The sequence below is a fragment of the Balaenoptera musculus genome, chromosome 6, assembly GCF_009873245.2.
Source record: "Balaenoptera musculus isolate JJ_BM4_2016_0621 chromosome 6, mBalMus1.pri.v3, whole genome shotgun sequence".
NCBI lineage: Eukaryota > Metazoa > Chordata > Mammalia > Artiodactyla > Balaenopteridae > Balaenoptera > Balaenoptera musculus.
In genome coordinates this window covers 95,291,344-95,310,406 of record NC_045790.1, presented here as the reverse complement: position 1 = coordinate 95,310,406, position 19,063 = coordinate 95,291,344, and the positions used below count along the sequence as shown (strand labels likewise).

Genomic DNA, 19,063 nt, shown 5'->3' with positions numbered 1-19,063 from the left:
AAATTGGAGCTCAAAATTGAGCCCAGTATTCAGGATTTGATAAGGGACCTGTTTGTACCCTGTCAGTTATGCTCCATTTCTCTCTCAGAATTGCTTTTAGTCAGTTGCAGTTCTCTGACTTGTTCCTTGAAAGACTGTGTGTCATCTCTGAATGAAAGCAGTTAAGAAAAATACTGTTTTGACCTGAGTGTATCTAATGCTTTCCCCTCCTGAAAGAGGCATTCACAGAGAGGCCTAAAACTGAGAACTAAGAAAATCTTCACTCCCAGAGATAGAGCAGGATAGAGATTGGTCCCTGTAGCATTTGGGGCTGCAGAGATTTTGTTATAAAACAAATGCTGTTACCCATACTTTGATGATTAAAATTCTTTAGAACTAAGTCTTAAAAAAGTCCTCAGTCAGTATTATCCTTTGCATTTATCTGCGTATTATCCTGTTAAAGTTGCTGGAAAATAGGCAGTAGGGAGATAGTAACCATCTAGGGAAACTGCTTACTAGTGGGTTCGTTATCATGTTAGAGAACAGAATTTTGCTTTCTGGGTTTCTAGGTAGCCTAGGTTTATAAAACAGCTCTAAAACATTTTATTTCTCTTTCTCGTCCCCAACACTCTCTCTTTTTTTAGGTTTTCAAAACAAAAATAGAGTTGCAATCTTGGCAGAACTGGACAAAGAAAAAAGAAAATTACTAATGCAGAACCAATCTTCAACAAATCATCCTGGAGCTAGGTATTGAAGAATAATGTGGTTTTTATATTCAGTGATATAAAAAATATCTTGGACAATATAACTGAAATTGGTTGGCAATGGTTTGTTTCTTTAACATTGGAATTTAACATGTTATGTTTTATTTCCTAGTTAGACTTGAAAAGTTAGATTATTTAATTGCTTAGATTTTAAATATTTTAATTCTAATCAGACTTAAAATTTCCCTACAGCCTACTTTCAAAAAAAGAAAAGAGTTTTGTATAGTTTTTTTGTTACTGAAATTATTGTTAATGTCCCACTTTTTAAGCATTATGCAAAATAGGTAAAGTTGCAGTAGCTTAATGATATTTATTGTATTCCATTTCTGCCATCTTAAATCTCTTCCCTGACATCCGTTATCCCATTCAGCCACCACCCTAACTTTCCCCTCTCTTTTTTTTTTTTATGTGTTTCTGTTATTTTATTTGCTTGTTAGATGGATTTCTAGTAAAAGTATAATATAGTATAAAACATTCTGTTTCTTCAGGGGACTGTCCCTGGTGAATTCAGGTATACAGGAAAGGATTCACGTGAAAGCTAGAGCTAATTTATTTTTTTAGGTGTGCAGAGTCAGCCAGACCTCTTAAAGGAGTTGTCTGCACGTACTCACCTTTGCTTTCTCACTTATTTACTCCCCAGCCCACTACAATCTGACTGCCACGCCTCCCCACCTCCAACCCAAAGAACAGGTTTGAGCCTAGGTCACTTGCAACCTCCTTGTGGCTAAATCTGGTGGACCAAAGTCCTTTTCTTGTTAGACTTCCTAGCATTATTTGACACCACTGATTGCTCCCTCCTTTTTTTTTCTTTTTTTTTAATTGAAGTGGAGTTGTGTTAACTTCAGGTGTACTACACAGTGATTTGACATGAGCATACATTATGAAATGATCACCACAATGTCTAAGAACCATTGTCTCCACACAAAATTAATACAGTATCATGAATCATATTCCTTATGCTGTATATTACATTCCTGTGACTTCTTTATTTTCTCACTGAAGGTTTGTGCCTCTTAATCCCCTTCACCTATTTTGCCCACCCCCAACCTGCTCCCCTCTGGTGACCACCTGTTTGTTCTATGAGTCTGTTTTCTTTTTTTAATTGGTTAATATATATTTTAAATTTTTTTATTGGAGTATAGTTGATTTACGACATTGTGTTAGTTTCAGGTGTATATGAGTCTGTTTTCATTTTGTTTTGTGTGTTTTGTTTTTTAGATTCCATATATAAGTGAGATCATATGGTATTTGTTGTCATAAATGGCAAGATTTCTTTCTTTTTTTTCATGGCTGAGTGGTATTCCATTGTATACAGTGCCCTCCTTAAAATACTCTCTTTCCTTGGCTTCCATTCATCCACTGTTATACTATCTTGGTTTCTTTTGCAGACATTTCTCCACTGCCTCTCTCTCTCTTTTTTTTAAATTAATTAATTAATTAATTTTTGGCTGCGTTGGGTCTTTGTTGTGATGCGTGGGCTTCTCATTGTGGTAGCTTCTCGTTGCAGAGCACGAGCTCTAGGCGCACAGGCTTCAGTAGTTGTAGCACACAGGCTCAGTAGTTGTGGCTCGCAGGCTCTAGAGCGCAGGCTCCGTAGTTGTGGCACACGGGCTTAGTTGCTCCGCAGCATGTGGGATCTTCCTGGACCAGGGCTCGAACCCGTGTCCCCTGCATTGGCAGGCAGCTTCTTAACCACTGAGCCACCAGGGAAGTCCCACTTCCTGTCTCTTGAATGTTGATATTCCTCAGAGTTCTGTTCTAGATCCAGTCTCCCAGTCTATGTCTTTTCACTGGACAGTTGCATTCACTTTCACAGCCTGTAATTTATGTGCCAGTTACTTTTATACATTTGCATCTCCAGCCTCGTCCTCTGTCTCAAGCACCAGACTGCCTCCTGGACATCTGCACTTTGATGTCTTCCAGGCATTTCAAACTGAGTATGTCCCACACCGAACTCATCTTCCCTCCCTCTCTACCTACTTAATATTGTTGGCTTGCTTGTCTCCATGAGTGGTACAGATCTACTAGTAATCAGAGTCAGAAATGTGAACTTTAATTGTTTATTATTCCCTTTTACTTCCACCTCTAAACATTTATCATTCTCTTATGTTTATATTTTGAAATGTGTCTCAAACTTGTCAATTTTTCTTTATTGCAACTGATGCTGCCCTGGTCCTGGCCACTCTCATTTTTTGCCTCAGTTACTACCTCCTGAATTTCCCACAGTCTTAAGTTCTCTCGAATACATTTATCAGTTGTGTCAGTTAGGATGTTTTAATCTGGAAGTAACAGAAAACCAAAAAGTTGGCATAAATGTTAGGATATAGGTTAACCAGAAGCGTGAAGATAAGGTGATTCCAGAATGGCTTACTGCAGTGGCACACCAGTGTCAGCACTGACCCAGCTTCCTTCTCTCCTTTCTGCCCTTCTCCATGGGTCAGCACCTCCTTACTGGTCAAAATATGACTGCAGTAGCCTAGGCATCACTGTACACCGAGCCCCCGTAGAGGCAAAAGCCAGAAAGGTTCCTCTCCTGTGTCCATTTTGTAAGAGTGAGGAAAACGTTCTCAAAGCCTTCAAGCAGACTACCTGTGAAGTCTAGCTGCCCAGAATTGTGAACCTTTCTCTTGCCTAAACAGGAAACCAGCAAGGGAAATGGTGTTGTCTTATACCAATCAAAGTTCACCCCCTGGGGGATAACCTGGCCCACCATGAAGAATGGGACCAACGATAATTGAACTAAGTGTGGGTTCCATTAGCGAGGAAGGAGGGAGAGCAACAGTTGTTGGGGAGATGACCAGCACTGTCTGCCACAGTGGCGGTCTTTCTGAACCGTAGTGTGATAATTCTGATCGAGTCACTCTTCTGCTTGTAACACTCTTGGGAGTCTCCCTTCACTGTTAGGATAAGGTCTTCATTTCTTAATTTATTTCACAAGGCTCTACATATCTCGGCACCTGCCTTCCTCCCTAGCCTCATGTTTTGCCAACCCATTTCTCCCCTCCTGAGCCCTGACCTCCAGTCCTACCTTTGCATGTTTTACCTTCTGCTTGAAACATTCAACTCTTTAGTTTTCATCATAAATGTAACTTTATGATAGACCAGAGTACCTCAAATCTGTTTGAAAGCAGAGGACCATAAATCATCAATAAAAAGGAGATAATCTGAAGCCCTAGTAAATAATATAGGCTTTCTTCATATAAATTAATGTAGACAGTGGGAGAAGGAAAAAAGACTTATTCAGGAAGTTCTTTTTTCTTTCTTTTTTGTAATCCCTATTTAGAATATCTAATGAACAATGTGATTCAGAAGGAAGGGAGTCTCTAAACAGTCAAGTAACTAAGATTCCCATTTTAGCATTGCGCTCTCGAGACCCTCTCTTAACAAGGACTTCCGGGACCACGCTGAGCAGCAGCACATTGCAGCCCAGCAGAAGGCGGCTTTGCAGGTGAGGAAAGTGTGGCTGACATTCTTGTCTCATTGGAGATTTCCTGGGGCTTGGAAACCAGCACGCTTCTTATTTTGTATTTCAGTGGAGCAATATCAATAAAAACGTTCCACACGTAATTGCAGTTGTTTGCTGACGTTCAGTCATGCCCAGAGGATTTGAAGGACCAGATACGGCAGTAATGAAAGTATCTTTCATGGTGTTGACGTGGTCATGATTGATTCTGTGCCACACCTGGCAAGGGACTGCTGCACACAGAAGAGTTTAGGGTATTTGGATGGACAGAATGATCTTGAAAAGCTGAACTGGCTAGTCTAATAGTACATATCTATTTTTTCAAATTTGTCGTGCCATTATGTCCTTTGATAGTCTTACCGGTTTATTATTGTTGTTTGGATTCTTTTTTTAATGGTCAGCATGTCTGTTGTGCAGGAAATGTTTAAGACTATAGGAATGTGATAATCTATCAGTTAAAAAAATTGTTCTTATTATGATAATCAATTTTAGTATTTCATTGATCTTGGATAATTTAACTAAGATTCCTAGAAACCTTGCACTAGACATGGTTACCTATGCTTTTAAACCTTAGAATCTCAGAATTGGAAGGGATATTAAAGATCATCTCACTTTAGACAACCTATGAACAGTCCTTTGTTTAGTGACAAGGGACGTCACTGGTGGTTTTCTGTTATTTATATGCCAACATCCTCTACAAAATGTTGGTATCTTAATCACCAGTAATCAGCTGTCTTTCCCCCTTCTCCTTCCAACTACTGCCCTTCTTTCTCACTCTCCTGCTTTACTGACCACGAGCAGAGTACTTTGGGACCTTTGTTGCTAGATTTCCTCCCCACTCCAAGGAACAAAGTAATTCATGTCTTCAACTCAATTATTGACTGAAGAGAATCACAGGGGAGAGAGTGGGGATGATATATTAGTACCTGGTGCAAATTGTTAATATGAATTCTTTATTATTGTCCATCTCCTGTGTATTTAAACAAAATTAACAGCATAAGAACTGATTTTTAAAACAAATTTGGTCTCAAGCACTCAGAAAGGATAAGTAATTTTAATGCCTTGGTTGAAGAATTGTGACTCTTAATAGCTGAATTGCCTTTTTTTTCTTTTTCTTTTTTTTTTAACTCTTCCCCAGCATGCACATGCACATTCATCTGGATACTTCATAACTCAGGATTCTGCATTTGGGAATCTTATTCTTCCTGTTTTACCTCGCCTTGACCCAGAATGAAGAAAATATTTGTAACAAAAGTGACTTTGTAATATCAAATGCCAAAGCTACTATCAGTTAGTGCTATACAAACTGTGACTTGCCGAATTTTGGTGAACTTTTACATATTTTGTTTCTTTAAAAGAAAGATATGTGTAAGTGAAAGCAAAAAAGGAGGGTGACCAGGATGATGAAAGCTCTGGAAGCTGTATTATCTGAGGAACTGATTATGCTACCCATGACTGTAACTTTTGTGTAATGCAGTTTGATTTTTAATTCTGAGTCAGACTCTGAATTAATTGGATGTGGTCATATAAACCCACCCCACCACCAGCTAGTTGGACTGAGTATATTATATCTACAGTAGACTTTCAATAACCATTTACAGTACTTAACTTTAAACAAATGAGGGTGCTTTTTAAAAATGTGAACCAATAGGCTTTAATAAGTTACATTCACATTTGCTGTTTATAGAATTGATATCAGTGTACCTTTTGAGTTTATAATCAACGTATCTTGAAATATCCTTTAACTTGTGACTCGTTCCCCAATTCTCAATTTTAAAGGAAAACCCAAGATAAGACTAAGTTACCAACCGGTCTTAAACATCTTTTATAAACCTATGCCACTACAAATTATGTGACTAAATGCTATTAAAAACAATTAATAAGAAATGTAGTTTTAAATTTTGTATATGCTCTTATTTAGTGTTACTGCATAAATGGTGTGCCTGTACAGTTTTACTGCCCATTTTTGCTCTAATTAGAAACATTAATTAAAGTTGAGCCCCTTTTTAGTTACTGTAAAAAGGAAAGAATTAGGTTAAGCAAGTTTCTCAACATGATACATCTTTAACAGAATCCAGGGTGCTTATTTAAATATGCAGTCCCTACAGCTGACCCTAGTCCCACGGAATTAGTGTCTCTAATTCAAAATAAAGTCTGAAAACCATGGGTTAGAGAATTCAGTTGTAGGTCCCTGAAACTTAGAGGTCATTTAGCTAACATCGACATTTTTTTTACTTGTAATAGGACTGAAATTAAGTTTTCTACTATGTCACAGATATAGTATTTTTTGTAACTGACCTCATCTTGGCCTTGAGTCCCCATCCTCCCTCTCTGGTGGTAGCCTGAAATTAAACTTGAGATTCCAGTTTGGGTCAATAATTAGAAAAAGTTCATCTCCCTTTTCGAAGAGTTTCTTCTCTCTCCTTCCCTTAGATATTTGTACCAACCACACAGCCCCATCTTACCTAAACTATATGAAAAGGAGTGGACAATCCTAGATACGGCCGTGCCATTTAGATTCTTTCTGTTGAGAACTGGGACTGGTTTTCTTCATTTGGGTGAGTTGGCAGCTGTCCCCATCGTAACGGTCACCATTACAGCAAAGGTGCCCTTTCTTCTGCTGCTGAGGATCACCTGGGGCCTTTGCCTCCGCCCTGCGTCAGGTCCACACAGCTAGCCTTGGCCCTTCTTATGGTGGCCCTCATTTTCTTGAATTGATTTGACTAAGTTTCTGTTCTGTGTGAACCAGGAGCTACTGGCATCATTCTAAATCTACTGATGCTAAGGAGATAAATTTTTTGGATTGTATAGTTTTTTATTGTTGAAGCCTCTGCCAAATGTGTGACTTTTATAACCTCGGTTAAAGAGATCTTTTTTCCAGTGGTATCTTTTCTGGTCTCAGCCTTTCAAAAAGAGTAAGCACTTCCTTCACCCCTCTCCTTTGAGTCACTTACAAATTCAGTTCAGTTCCATGTGTATTTTTTAATACCTACTCTGTAAAGCTGTGCTTTGGGGGGAAAAGGAGAGTAAGACTTGCTCTTAAAGAGATCACGGTGGAGAGGATCCTACTCTGGTACAGCAGTGAGGAAGCCAGCGTCCAGTGAGTGGCACAGGGGCCGCATCCCGGAGCACGCGCAGTCTACACAGACCTAGGAGTGTCGATGTGATTTTACCTGGCAGGGAAGGGAAGAGCTGCTCCAGGTAGAGGTCAAGATTTCATAGTCAAAGAGAAGTAGGGACGACGACAGTTGTGAGGGCTGCAGAGGGTACTGGAGAGGGCCGCAGTGGGCTCCGTCAGAAGCCCTGAGGACAAGTGCCAGCGTTGCTCCCCTCGGGCCTTGCGCGCGTGTGGCTAAGCCACTGAACCTTGAGCTTTACGTGTCACTCTGTCTCATCTGTAAGACGGCACAGAACACACTCTGCCTACTCCATAAAGTGTCTAGAGCAGTATTTTTCAAAGTGCAGGTCTCAACACGTTACCGAATTGAGAGGCCAACTTAATAGCTGAATGGGGTGTGACCCGCTTTTTTTTTTTTTTTTATAAAATAGAAAATATCAGAGTACATGGCATGTAGTAATAGGAGGTTTTGTTCATGAGTCTTCCTTTTCTGTGTGTTTGTGTGTTTTACTTATTTTGTTTATTGTATGCTCCACTAGCATGTAAGGTCTTTGAAGGCAAGGGCTTTTGTTCCCTCCTTCCTTTTTGTTTACTACTGTATTCTGCTGAGAATAGTATTTGGCATATTGTAGGTAGTTAATACTTACTTATTGAAGGAATTAATGAATAAATATGACCTGGATCATAATATAAAGGTTTTTTTTTTTTTTTTTTTTTTTTGAAATGGCAAAAATGTTTTGAAAGCCACTGCTGAATAATACAGATGATAGTGCTTTGTATGACTCTGGAATAAAAACTGAAATGACTTAATAATTTCAAAGGCAGATTTTTTTTTTTCCCTGAACAATCTATAAGCTGTCTTATTATTTGTCTCAGTTCTTTGCTTTACTTTGGCAATAAAAACTCAGCTTTTATATGCACTTACGGCCCATTGAGGCAAGGGTTTTGGCAAATATGGTTACACTCAGAATAGAAGATCGACAGAGAGGACATCAGTTCGTTAGAGCAGTTGGTCCCCCCATTGGAATCCTACCAGCTGGCACTAGCCCCTTTCAGTAGCATTCAGTTCAACCAGTATTTACTGAGTGCTTCTTCCCCACCTCTGTCTGCACCGTGACTAGCACACAGTTGACACCCACAGCTTTTTTTAATGAGCAAATAAAGAATGAACATGGATGGAGGAGGAGAACTTCGCTGTCCTCAAGAACCTGACAGTCTAGAGTAGGTGACACTAGTAGCTAATGCTAATAGCACACCAGTAGTGAGGAAGGAATGAGTACATGAGCGTGGAAGGACTAGTGAAGGCTCCATCAGAGAACAATCATTTGAACTTGGCTTTCAAGATGAGAGATTCCAGCCAGGAAAGATAGGAGAGCAACATTCAGAGCAAAAGAAAAACCTGCACATAGGCAGGTAGGAGAGCCGGTGTAGGGGCCGTTGTGAAGCAACCAAAAGTCCAGTTTGGTTGGACTTGTATGGACATTGTGGGTAAATTTGTATATGCCAATAATTAGAATGAGGCCAAACGTAGGCTGGACTCATATTCTAGAGAGTCTGGAATTCCAGGGTGAGGCAAATGTCTCTAGCCCATTATAGAGCTGGGAGTGACTGAACATTTTTGAGCACAGGCAGGTATAGAGATGAACCAATTAGGCCCTCATCAGCTCTTGGGAAAGGGGGACTTGCAAGGCACCAGAAGAATTTTCACTCTCAGTTTCTACTGAGAATTCAGACAGGCGTGTTCTGTTTACATCCATGCCTCAGCTCCAGCCCCATCTACCTCTGCTGTCTCTTCCGCCTAGTCCTTGGATTCTTAACCCAAATTTCTGTTTCCTCACCTCCCCCCTTATCTGCCTTTCGCTCCCACAGCTTTCTTCTAGAGCTCTACCTCCAAGAACCTTTTAAGAAAGAAAAAGCAAGGCGTCCTTGCAAATATTCATTTAACCTTCACGACAGCTCAGTGAGTGGACATTCTTAGTAGTCTACTCAGCACAAATTCTTCCTTTCCCCTTCCTAACAATACTCAGATTTTTACTGAGCATGACCCTTCCCTATTACAGCCAGTTTGCCGACTGTCTCAGCAACAGGGGTGGGCCTTAAGTGCTCCAAACCGATCAGGACAACTCCCTTTTGCCACAGCCAGTCAGCATGTGGTATATCACAGGCCACGGGAACTGGTTCAAGAGTGGACACGTTACCCAAATTCAACCCAAATGAGACTGCAGGAGAGGTTTGCTGCACGTATGGAAAAGATATGTTTTCACCTTTCTGAGACCGCTACCAAAAGGTAGTCTTTCTAGATGTGTAAAAGGAAATTATATATATTCTTTTCCTGAGTGTTGTTGGCAGCCGTCTTGTGACCATGAGGTGGAACAGCCTTAGGATGAAGCCACCACGATAAAAGGTGCAACAGAGAAATATAAAGAAACTGGATCCTTGAGGACATCATTGCACAGCTGAGTCAATTCCTAAAGTGCCGCCCTTCCTCTATGGAAGGGTATGTATGGGGGTAGTAAACTCTCATTATTGTTTAAGCCAGATTAAAGTAGGTTTTCTGTCACTTGCCATCTAAACACAAGATGTACTAACTTGCTAAGTGATCTCTTAGCCACACAGCTAGGAGGTGGGAGAGCAGAACTCAAAACTCCCATCTCGCCTCGGGTGCCACCCCCACCGCCTGCCTTTTGCTCTTAGTTGCCACCAGAGTGAGCTGCCCGCTCTTCCCTCCCTTGCGGTTCAGCCTCCTGCCCTGCACCTGTGGCCCCCAACCCTCCCATGACGTCCTTTCCTGATGATGCCCTGCTGTGATATCTGGAATTCCTTTGGTTCAATCACCAAAATAAATCTATACATACGTTCGAACTCTTTCTAGTCCCTGGCTTCCTCTCGAGGTCTACAGGTCTCCGGTGCCTCTCAGGAGGAGGCAGATCAGGGGTTACATCCCGGCTGCAGGTTCAGCTAGTGTCTGGCTCACTCACCATTGCCACTCCAGAGTATTCATTTCCTTTCAAAATTCACTTCTTAAAAATGCATGCCCCCTCCCCCCTTAAAAACGCCAGCATCGCCGTTGCCCAGTACTCTGCCTGGGTGCTCCCTCCCCTTCTTTAAGGACTCGACTCCAACTTCACAGTCGTCCTCTCCCCTGCGTTACCCCTGCTGCTGTCCTGGAGGTATCGGCAGCCACTGTCGTGTGAACTAATACCCTAGTCTCCCAGGTCCTTGACATCCTGGGCTCTAAAGACTGCCTTCCCCGTTCTTGAGTCACCAGACGCAGGCCATTCTCTGAAGCTGGAGTCAGATATTCCTCTTCCGCCCCAAGTTCTGCATCCCCTCCTGCAGCCACATGCTCTCAGGTTCCACATTGTCAGTTATTTCTTTGCATTCTTAGCTTTCTCCACAGAATCATGCTTTTTGCCTATAAATGTGCACCTACTTAAAGATAGTCTGATGATCTTACATTTTGTCCAAGGCTGGACTAACCGTCCCTTCACCGCTAGACAGCATTTGCTTCTACAGCACCTCCCACTAGCACATCTAACCACCCTACCTGCATTTGTGACCATATGATACTCTGCCTTACTTGCTGTAATGGATGAATGGTTCACATTCCTTTTGAAAGCTGGTTTCTTCATTTGTCTTCCATTGATCTACATCCTATTATTTACTGCCCCATTTCTCTGCTTCCCTAACTCCTGAAAAGAGCTGTCTATGCCAACTGCCTTTAATTTCTGTCTGCATATTGTCTCTGGAACTCACCCTAATCAAGCTTATGTCTCTACAGATTCACTGAAATTATTCTTGTAAAACCACCGGTCGTCTCCACGTGGCCAAATCCAGTTGTCAATCTTCATCCCTTGTCTTGCTTGAACTCTCAGCAGCATTTTCCACGACGAATCACTCCCTCTTTCTTTTTTCTTTCTTTTTTTTTTTTTTTGGCCACTCGGAGCAGCATGTGGGATCTGACCTGTGACCCCTGCAGTGGAAGCGCAGAGTCCTAACCACTGGACTGCCAGGGAAGTCCCCCCCTCACTCCCTCTTTCTTGAAATGCTCTCTGCACCTGTCTTCAGCAGCCCTGCACTCTCCTGGTTTTCCTCCTGCCTTATTGGTTGTTTCTTCTCAGTCTCATTTACTGGCTTCTCCACCTTCCAAATGCCAAATGTTGGAATACCCTAGAGATCAGCCTTTCCATCTCCTTTCTATCTACAGTCATTCCCTGGGTAATCTTCATCCAGTACTGTGGCTTAAGTACAATCTTCTGATTGATTGCTTTCAAACTTAAGTCCCCAACCCTGAGCTCTCTTTGTGTTGGTTAGTCTCCAGAGATGGCTGCCATCCAACCCCTCTAGGCGCATGCCACTCTTCTCATCAAAAGGCGGAGTCTGTGTTCCCTCCGCTCGCGTGTGCTGGCCCTGTGACATGTTTTGACCAATAGGATATGGCAGAAGAGGTGCTATGTCACTTTGGACCTATCCTTTATGAAGCCTGACAACTTCTGATCTCATCCTTTCTGGAGAAACCAGTTGCCACGTAAGAAGTCTGACTCCCTGAGGTGCCAGATACGTGAATGAAGATACTTTGGACCTTCCCACGTAGCCCACTACTGAATGCAGCCAAGTGAGTGATCCCAGCTGATGCCACATAGAGCAGAACTGCACAGCTGAGCCAGTCAGTCAACCCACAGGATGATAAATAATAAATTGTTGCTGTTTTAAACTCCTAAATTTTGGGGTAGTTTATTTATTATGCAGCAAAAGATAACTGAAATACCCTTGATCTCCAAACTCCCATATCCACTGTCAAACTGACATCTCCACTTGGAAGTCTAATAGGCAACCAAACTTAACATGTCCAGACTTGGACTCTTAACGCCTCACCTTCCCAGCATACTCTTCCCCTGGCATTCCCTGACTCAGTAAATGGCTATTTGCACAGCCATAAATTATAGGAGTTACTCTGGACTCCTTTCTCACACTCCTCTTTCAATCTTAGCAGCTCTAGCCTCAAAGTATATTCAGAATCCCAGGAATTCTTACCACTTCCACTTCTAACATCTTGTTCCAAGCCACCATCATCATATACCTAGACTTCTGCAACAGACTTCTAACTGGCTTTCCTCCTTCCACATTTGTCCCCTGTCCTTCATCTCACCCCACAGTTGAGAATTACAACACAACAGCCAGAGTGATGTTTTAAAAATGTAAGTAAGGCATCTGAAAAGATGCTCAGCATCACTAATCATTAAGGAAATGCAAAGAAAAAACCACAACGATGGCTGCTGTCAAAAAAACCCAAACAAACCAAAAAAACCAGAAAACAAATGTTGGTGAGAATGTGGAGAAATTGGAACCCTCGTGCACTGTTGGTGGGAATGTAAAATGGTGCAACTACTGTGGAAAACGGTATGTTGGTTCCTCAAAAAATTAAACATAGAGTTATCCTTTGATCCAGTAATTCTGCTTCTGGGCATAAACCCAGGAGAACTGAAAGCAGGGACTCAAACAGATATGTCTGCACCCATGTTCACAGCAGAATCATTCACAAAAGCCAAAAGGTGGAAACAACTTAAATATCCATCATCGGGCGAATAGATAAAAACTATGGTATATACATACAACAGAATATTATTCAGCCTTAAAAAGGAATGAAATTCTGATACATGCTACAACACAGATGAACCCTGAAGCCATTATGCTAAGTGAAATAAGCCAGACACAGGACAAATATTCCACTTATATGAGATGCCTAGAGTAGTCAAATTCATAGAAACAGAAAGTAAAATGGTGGTTTTACTCAGGGGCCGGGAGAAGGGGGAAATGAGTTATTATTTAATGGGTACTGAGTTACACTATGGGATGATGAAGAAGTTCTGGAAATGAACAGTCGTGATGGTTGCACAACAATGTGAATGTACTTAACGCCACTGAAATGTAACATTTAAAAATGGTTAAAATGGTAAATTTTATGTACATTTTACCATAATAATTTTTTAATATAAGTTAAGATCATGTCTTTTCTCTAATGAGTTTCCATCTCACTAAGAATAAAAGCCAAAATCTTTACAATGGATTACAACTATACAAAATATTGTCAAATGAGTCTCTGTTGGAACAAAGAGAATTTAGCTGAAAACAGGCAACGTTTTTCCCCCCTTGAATCTTAATGTACTCTTTTCTCTTTCCCTCTTAGAGTTATTAAGCTTTTCTACTGAGAGGCTGTTGATCTACTGAAAACGGCCAGTGACCAAAATGACAATTGGAATTTGAGCCAAAATGTGCTTCCATCTCGTGCTAGAGTTAACAGGTCTACATGATAGTGAATGTCAGTCCCTGGTCCAGAGTGATATTCTTATTCTTTGCAGCTTTGGTCAGACAAACCAGCCTGGTCCATCAAACAGAAAATAGTTTGACCTGAGATGCCCAGCCCTTCCGCTCTACTGGAAGGTGATGATGTTTTCTTAGCCCCTGCTGTCTGCCTCAATGTCAGGCGAAAGCAGCTTTGAAGAGCTAGGGACCTCCCCCCCGCTTTTCCCTCTGCCTGGCACTCTCTTCCCCCCTTTACCCATGTAGCTTTGCTCCCTCAACAGTCTCAAGTCTTTACTTAAATGTCATCTTTTAAATGATGCCTTCTTGGACCACCGTATTCAAAATTTCATCTCCCTTTATCAGCAACCTTGCTTAATTTTTCTCTGGACACTTGGCACCTTCTAACATAGAATGTAACTGACTTTCTTATTTTGTTTATTGTCTGCCTTCTCCCACTAGAATATAAGGGCTGTAAGTGCAAATACTTTTGTGTGTGTGTGTGGGGTTTTCACTGATATATACCCCCAGTACTTAGAATAGTGCCTGGCACATTGTAACAAGTGTTCAAACATTTTAATGAACAAATGAAATAAGTCTGACCATCCAAAGGGAAAACCGGCATCTTGGTCCTCAGCATGGACCCTCTCCCCAAGTGAATGTACACATAGACATACACACAAAAAAACCTATGCCTATAATCTTAGGGGTTCCTAGACTCCCTGAAACCCAGCCATGGGTGCCAGGTTAAAACTCTTCGGTCAAAAGGAATTTAGCTGTACCTCTTTGGGTACTTCTCGGTTCCAGTGCATTCTTTTGGAAATCTTCTCCATGCCACAGATGTTATGACTATTGGGAGTCTCCCAGGGGATTCCAGAGCCTTGTAATATTGTAGCAAACACAGTGAAGCTGGCAGCCGTAATTCTGTTAAGAAAACAGGAGTGTGTGCCAGCCCCTCATTATTCATTACTGAGCTATTAATTCAAGTTCTCTTAGGAAAACATCCAACAGTGAAAAGACAGGCTCTGAGCAGCCACAAGCTAAAGCACAGCCAGCCCTCTGTCCTGGTGTCCCGGGTTAGCCCCTTTGTGGGGCAAATGCTCAGCTGCTCCCTTTGAACACACCTGGCTCCTTGGGGATGGGAGTTGCCCTGCAGGGTGACAGTGACCGGCTCCTGGTCCTGTTCAACGTTGCTAACTCCCGAGGCTGCAGAATCCAAGAGGACTGGCTGCTCCTTAGAGGGGGAGCTCACATGTCCAGCGTGCCGGGCAAGAACTGAAGGCTGAGTAAGACTTTCACAAAAGAAAGGGGCGATGGCAGAGGAGCGGGTGGAAGGAGAGGGCATCCTGGGCAGAGGGGAGGGCAGGAGCAGGCCCAGTGCAGAGACGCGGGAGTGGGGAAACAGCACGAGCCAGCCTCCATGTGGAGGGTATGGAGCTTTATCAGAAGGGCTTTGGAGAGCCATGGATGGGGTAATGATAGAATAAGATGTGCATTTAGTGAGATTTTCCCAGGAAGCAGTGGAGGATAGACGAGTAGAGGCAAGAAGACCACTCAGGTTGCTTTTAAGTGATCCTGAGGCAAGTGGTATGGGCTGACCAAGCTGGTGGCAGCGAGCAGAATGGGAAGGGGAGAGATTCAAGGGTTATTAAGGCGGGTAGAATTATCCAATGATGGAAACACAATGGAGGATGAGAGAGGAATGGGGGGAGAGGGAGGACGGAGGTCATAGAAAATGTCAGGTTTCTGGCCTGGGCAACACGGTGGATCCAGGTGCCATTACCTTAGGAAGAAATACGGGTGGGACCTGGGTTGAGGAGCCTTTCTCAGCTGCGGTTCCACTAGAGAAGTAAGCACTGCTACCCTAAGGCCTCCACTGTCTGGAAGGAATGAACGTCTCTCCCCTGATCTAGAATGGCACTAGTTCTCCTTAGGAGAACTGAGAAAACAGGCACTCGAGTTGCATTCTGCATTCTGCGGTTCAGACCAAGAGCCCCGGTTGAAAAAGGTCTCGATAATGTAGGTCTGCTTATGCTCAGGCCATGGGAGGGGATGAAATCGCCCTGACGAAGTGTATAAAATTGAATCAGTAAAAATGACAGAGTCAAGGGATGAGGCGTCTGAGAATCTAGAGACACAGCGAAAAAATCAGGAGACAGTGACACCTTAAGTCCTCATGGAAGCCAAGGAGAAGGTAACTTCAGACAGAAGAGGCTGGCCAAGCTGTTTCCCACAGGGGTTGGCTGCACCCCTGGTGACGCTAGAGAGGATTCCTGGGGTGCATGCGGGCAAACGCTTCTAACTTTAGTAGTTACGTATTGTTGTCTCTATGTACTGCAAGTAATCCAGCATTTATGTAGCAATATAAATAACCACAGCTAACAGTTATTATTTTTTGACAGTTACTAGGTACCGGCCGTTGTTCTAAGTGCTGTATACGTATTAATATTCTTACTTAATCCTCACCACGATCCTACAAGCTAGATATTATTGTTATCCCCTTTTTAAAGATGAAGAAATTGAGGCACAGAGAGGTCAAATAACTTGCCCAAGGTCACAGAACTAGTAAGAGGCAGAGCTGGAATTTGACCCTGAGGGGTTTGACTCCAGGAACCCTGCTTTAAAAAAAAAGGATTTATTTCTGGCTTTAAAATAAATTCAAGTAAAAGAAAAGGATCAATTTCAAGAAAATAGCAAATAAATAATAGAACAAGTGGACTCAGCTATCACAAAATTGTTAAGGAGGGACACGAATGACTGACACTTGGGAAACAGTGCCCTGGCTGCATTGTTACATTGAGGAGAAATGCATGATAGTGAACTGTACATAGTCTGCACATGTCCTGAGACTACGGGACAAAAGGAAACATCTAGATAATGCTGTTCCCTGCCTATGGGGAGGTCCAATTGCCTCCTTTCAATTCTGGGCCATTATCCTAGGGACAGACAACAAACCACAAATATAGTATTAACTGTTAACTGTCAAAAATGTTATTTGTTATTGGTGGGCGTTAGATTCTTTAATAATGTCTTTAAAGATTCACTGGTTTCTTTAAATTTGACCAAACTGTTACACATTATCACCATACTTAAGTGTATTAGAAATGTGCTAAATTACTTCCATGACTGCATTTTGAACATTTCAACAGCTGAGTACATTGTAAATACTCCGGCAGGAATTTTGATTTCTCATCCTTATTTCTTTGGGATCCCATGAGTAATACAAGAAGCTTGTTTATTGCTGAAATATATCTTGCTTAATGTCTTTCATGTCTGTCCCTGGTGTCTTACCAGCAAAAATGGTAGTGAAAATGATCCTAAGCAGAGGAAGAAATCAAACAGGGAAACCGAAAGAAGAAACAGAAAAGGAAATGTCCTGAGGAAGGAAGATGGGCTGCACACCTTCTGGGGCTCCAGGTCCTAATCTGGGAGAGGGCAAGAAAAAGGAGATGGAACAGACTGAAACAAGCCAAAAGGTATTGTTCCTGAGAGACGCCCTCAGGCACTGGGAAAGAATGCCTTGACACCTAAGGGAGAGTGGGCAGGCACCAGGCCATTGACGCCTCTAGCTCTGTCTACCCTACGTAATACATCCTTGCTGGTCCTTGCCTGCAGGTTCTCTCATTAGTAGCACATAGTTTCCAGAGCAATGCCATGAGGAGTATTTGTCCTCAGGCCTAGAAGGCCATGTGCTACCCCAGGCCTTTTGGGGCCCTGGCTCAGTGTGCCCATCTTGGGTACTTTGAGCATGATGGATCACATCTCAATCTGTATGTTACAACTAAGGCTGCTGGGATCAACAATATTTCCACAGATCTACTCTCTGTATTAAAGGGAGAGACAAAATGTGTTGCTATCTAGTAGATGCAAACAAGGCCACGTTAACAATTCAAATTTCACTGGTTCTTGCCATTACTGTTACAACTCACCATTCTTGCCCGAAAATGTTCCTTGGGTATTATCTAGAGGGTCTTACTTGTATTTGTCAGCATCGTTACTCTCACCTCTCCTCAGGTCCTTCCTTTCAGCTTGAAGATTCTGTGATTCTATAAGATTGGTAAGGAGGGTTGTGGAGTCTCTAGTACAAGAGCTTTTTGTGTGTTTATTTTAAAGTCTGCCTTATAGAAAATTTCAAACATCTACAAAAAAACAGAGAAGAGTATAATGAATTCTCATGTACCCATTGATCTGCTTTAACAATTTATATACATCTACACCTCCACCTTCTCTACCCCTCTGGATTATTTTGAAGCATATTCTTAAATATTTTAGTATAGATCTCAAAAAGACAACTCATTTTTTAAAAATCTAGTGCAGGAGTTTTTAAACTTGGGTTTACATATGTAATGTTGCATGCAAATACGCATCTTCTTGAGAAAATGACCTACAGCTCTCATCAAATTTTTTAACTGGTTCAGGAGTCTAAGATTTTAAAAATCATTGCTCTAAGCAAAACAATGAGAAGAGATTAAATTTGCTTTAGGGTCAATACTTGTGAATGAAACCTCTCATCTTTTCACCATTACCACCATTACACTCATTCTTAAGTATTTTTCAGAAACTTGTTTCCTAGGAATGATTTTAGCTGTTGTATATATAGAACAGTAAATTTCAACTTTAAAAGGTTTTAAGATTAAATGCACTCTCCAAAAGCCATAAATACTAATTTAAAGAGCAGAAAAACATTAGAGGCATGTATACAATGGTCAATATACAATCACCATGAGAGCTTTCCAAATGGGCCCTCAGCCTGCCAAGTGAAGAAATCTACATCAGAGAACCAGAGGAGAGTCAGTCAGAACTGATTTCACCAGAAGCATTAGCTCAGAGGCAGAGAATACAGGCACAGAACTGCTCAGAATGTCCCTACGTTTTGCAAAATACAAAGGACAACATACTTCCAGGAATGTGATGCCAAAATAAAAAAATTCAGAAACCATACATACTGCTGATTAAGTTAAAGTTACTCAGTTATTTTAATAAAACAGACATAAAATATACATTAACATTTTCTTTATTTTCAAAAATCTGGGTTAAACAGGCAAGCTGCATGTACATAAACCAAACCAAACAACACACCAACAACTTAAAACAAAACAAAACAAAAAAACCCCAGAACCTTGCAAATTAAGACTCTACTGGACTATCAACTAGAGGGCTGAACTAAATGAACAAGAAACCCTGACGCTCTATGACAGAAAACTGATGGCATACGTGCTTTCCCACTCGGGTGTTCCCACGTGCACATACATGTGTGTACATGTGCAGGCATCACTGGAGGAAGAAAAAGTTGAAAATGGTACAATAAAATAATTCAAGTTACTGGCCATTTCCTCTGTCCTTCAGAATGATGTTTCCAGTGTTAAGAAATTATGGATGCCTCCTCTACATTAAAAAAAAAAATCCAGAACAGTGAAAACATCAGGACACAGTTTTATT

General features: G+C 41.6%; 1 protein-coding gene across 2 annotated transcripts in view; it reads left to right on the top strand.

Annotated features, from left to right (window-relative positions):
• The window catches only part of LOC118897255 (INTS3 and NABP interacting protein), a 32,246-nt gene extending 24,112 nt beyond the window's left edge, over positions 1–8,134 (top strand). For both annotated transcript variants that reach the window (XM_036856292.1, XM_036856290.1), the window contains 3 exons: positions 624–726; positions 4,101–4,191; positions 5,345–8,134. In XM_036856292.1, the coding sequence (XP_036712187.1) occupies positions 689–726; positions 4,101–4,191; positions 5,345–5,440 (225 nt within the window). In that variant the 5' untranslated portion in view covers positions 624–688 and the 3' untranslated portion in view covers positions 5,441–8,134. The remainder of the gene's footprint in view (positions 1–623; positions 727–4,100; positions 4,192–5,344) is intronic.
• The last annotated feature ends 10,929 nt before the right edge of the window (positions 8,135–19,063 follow it).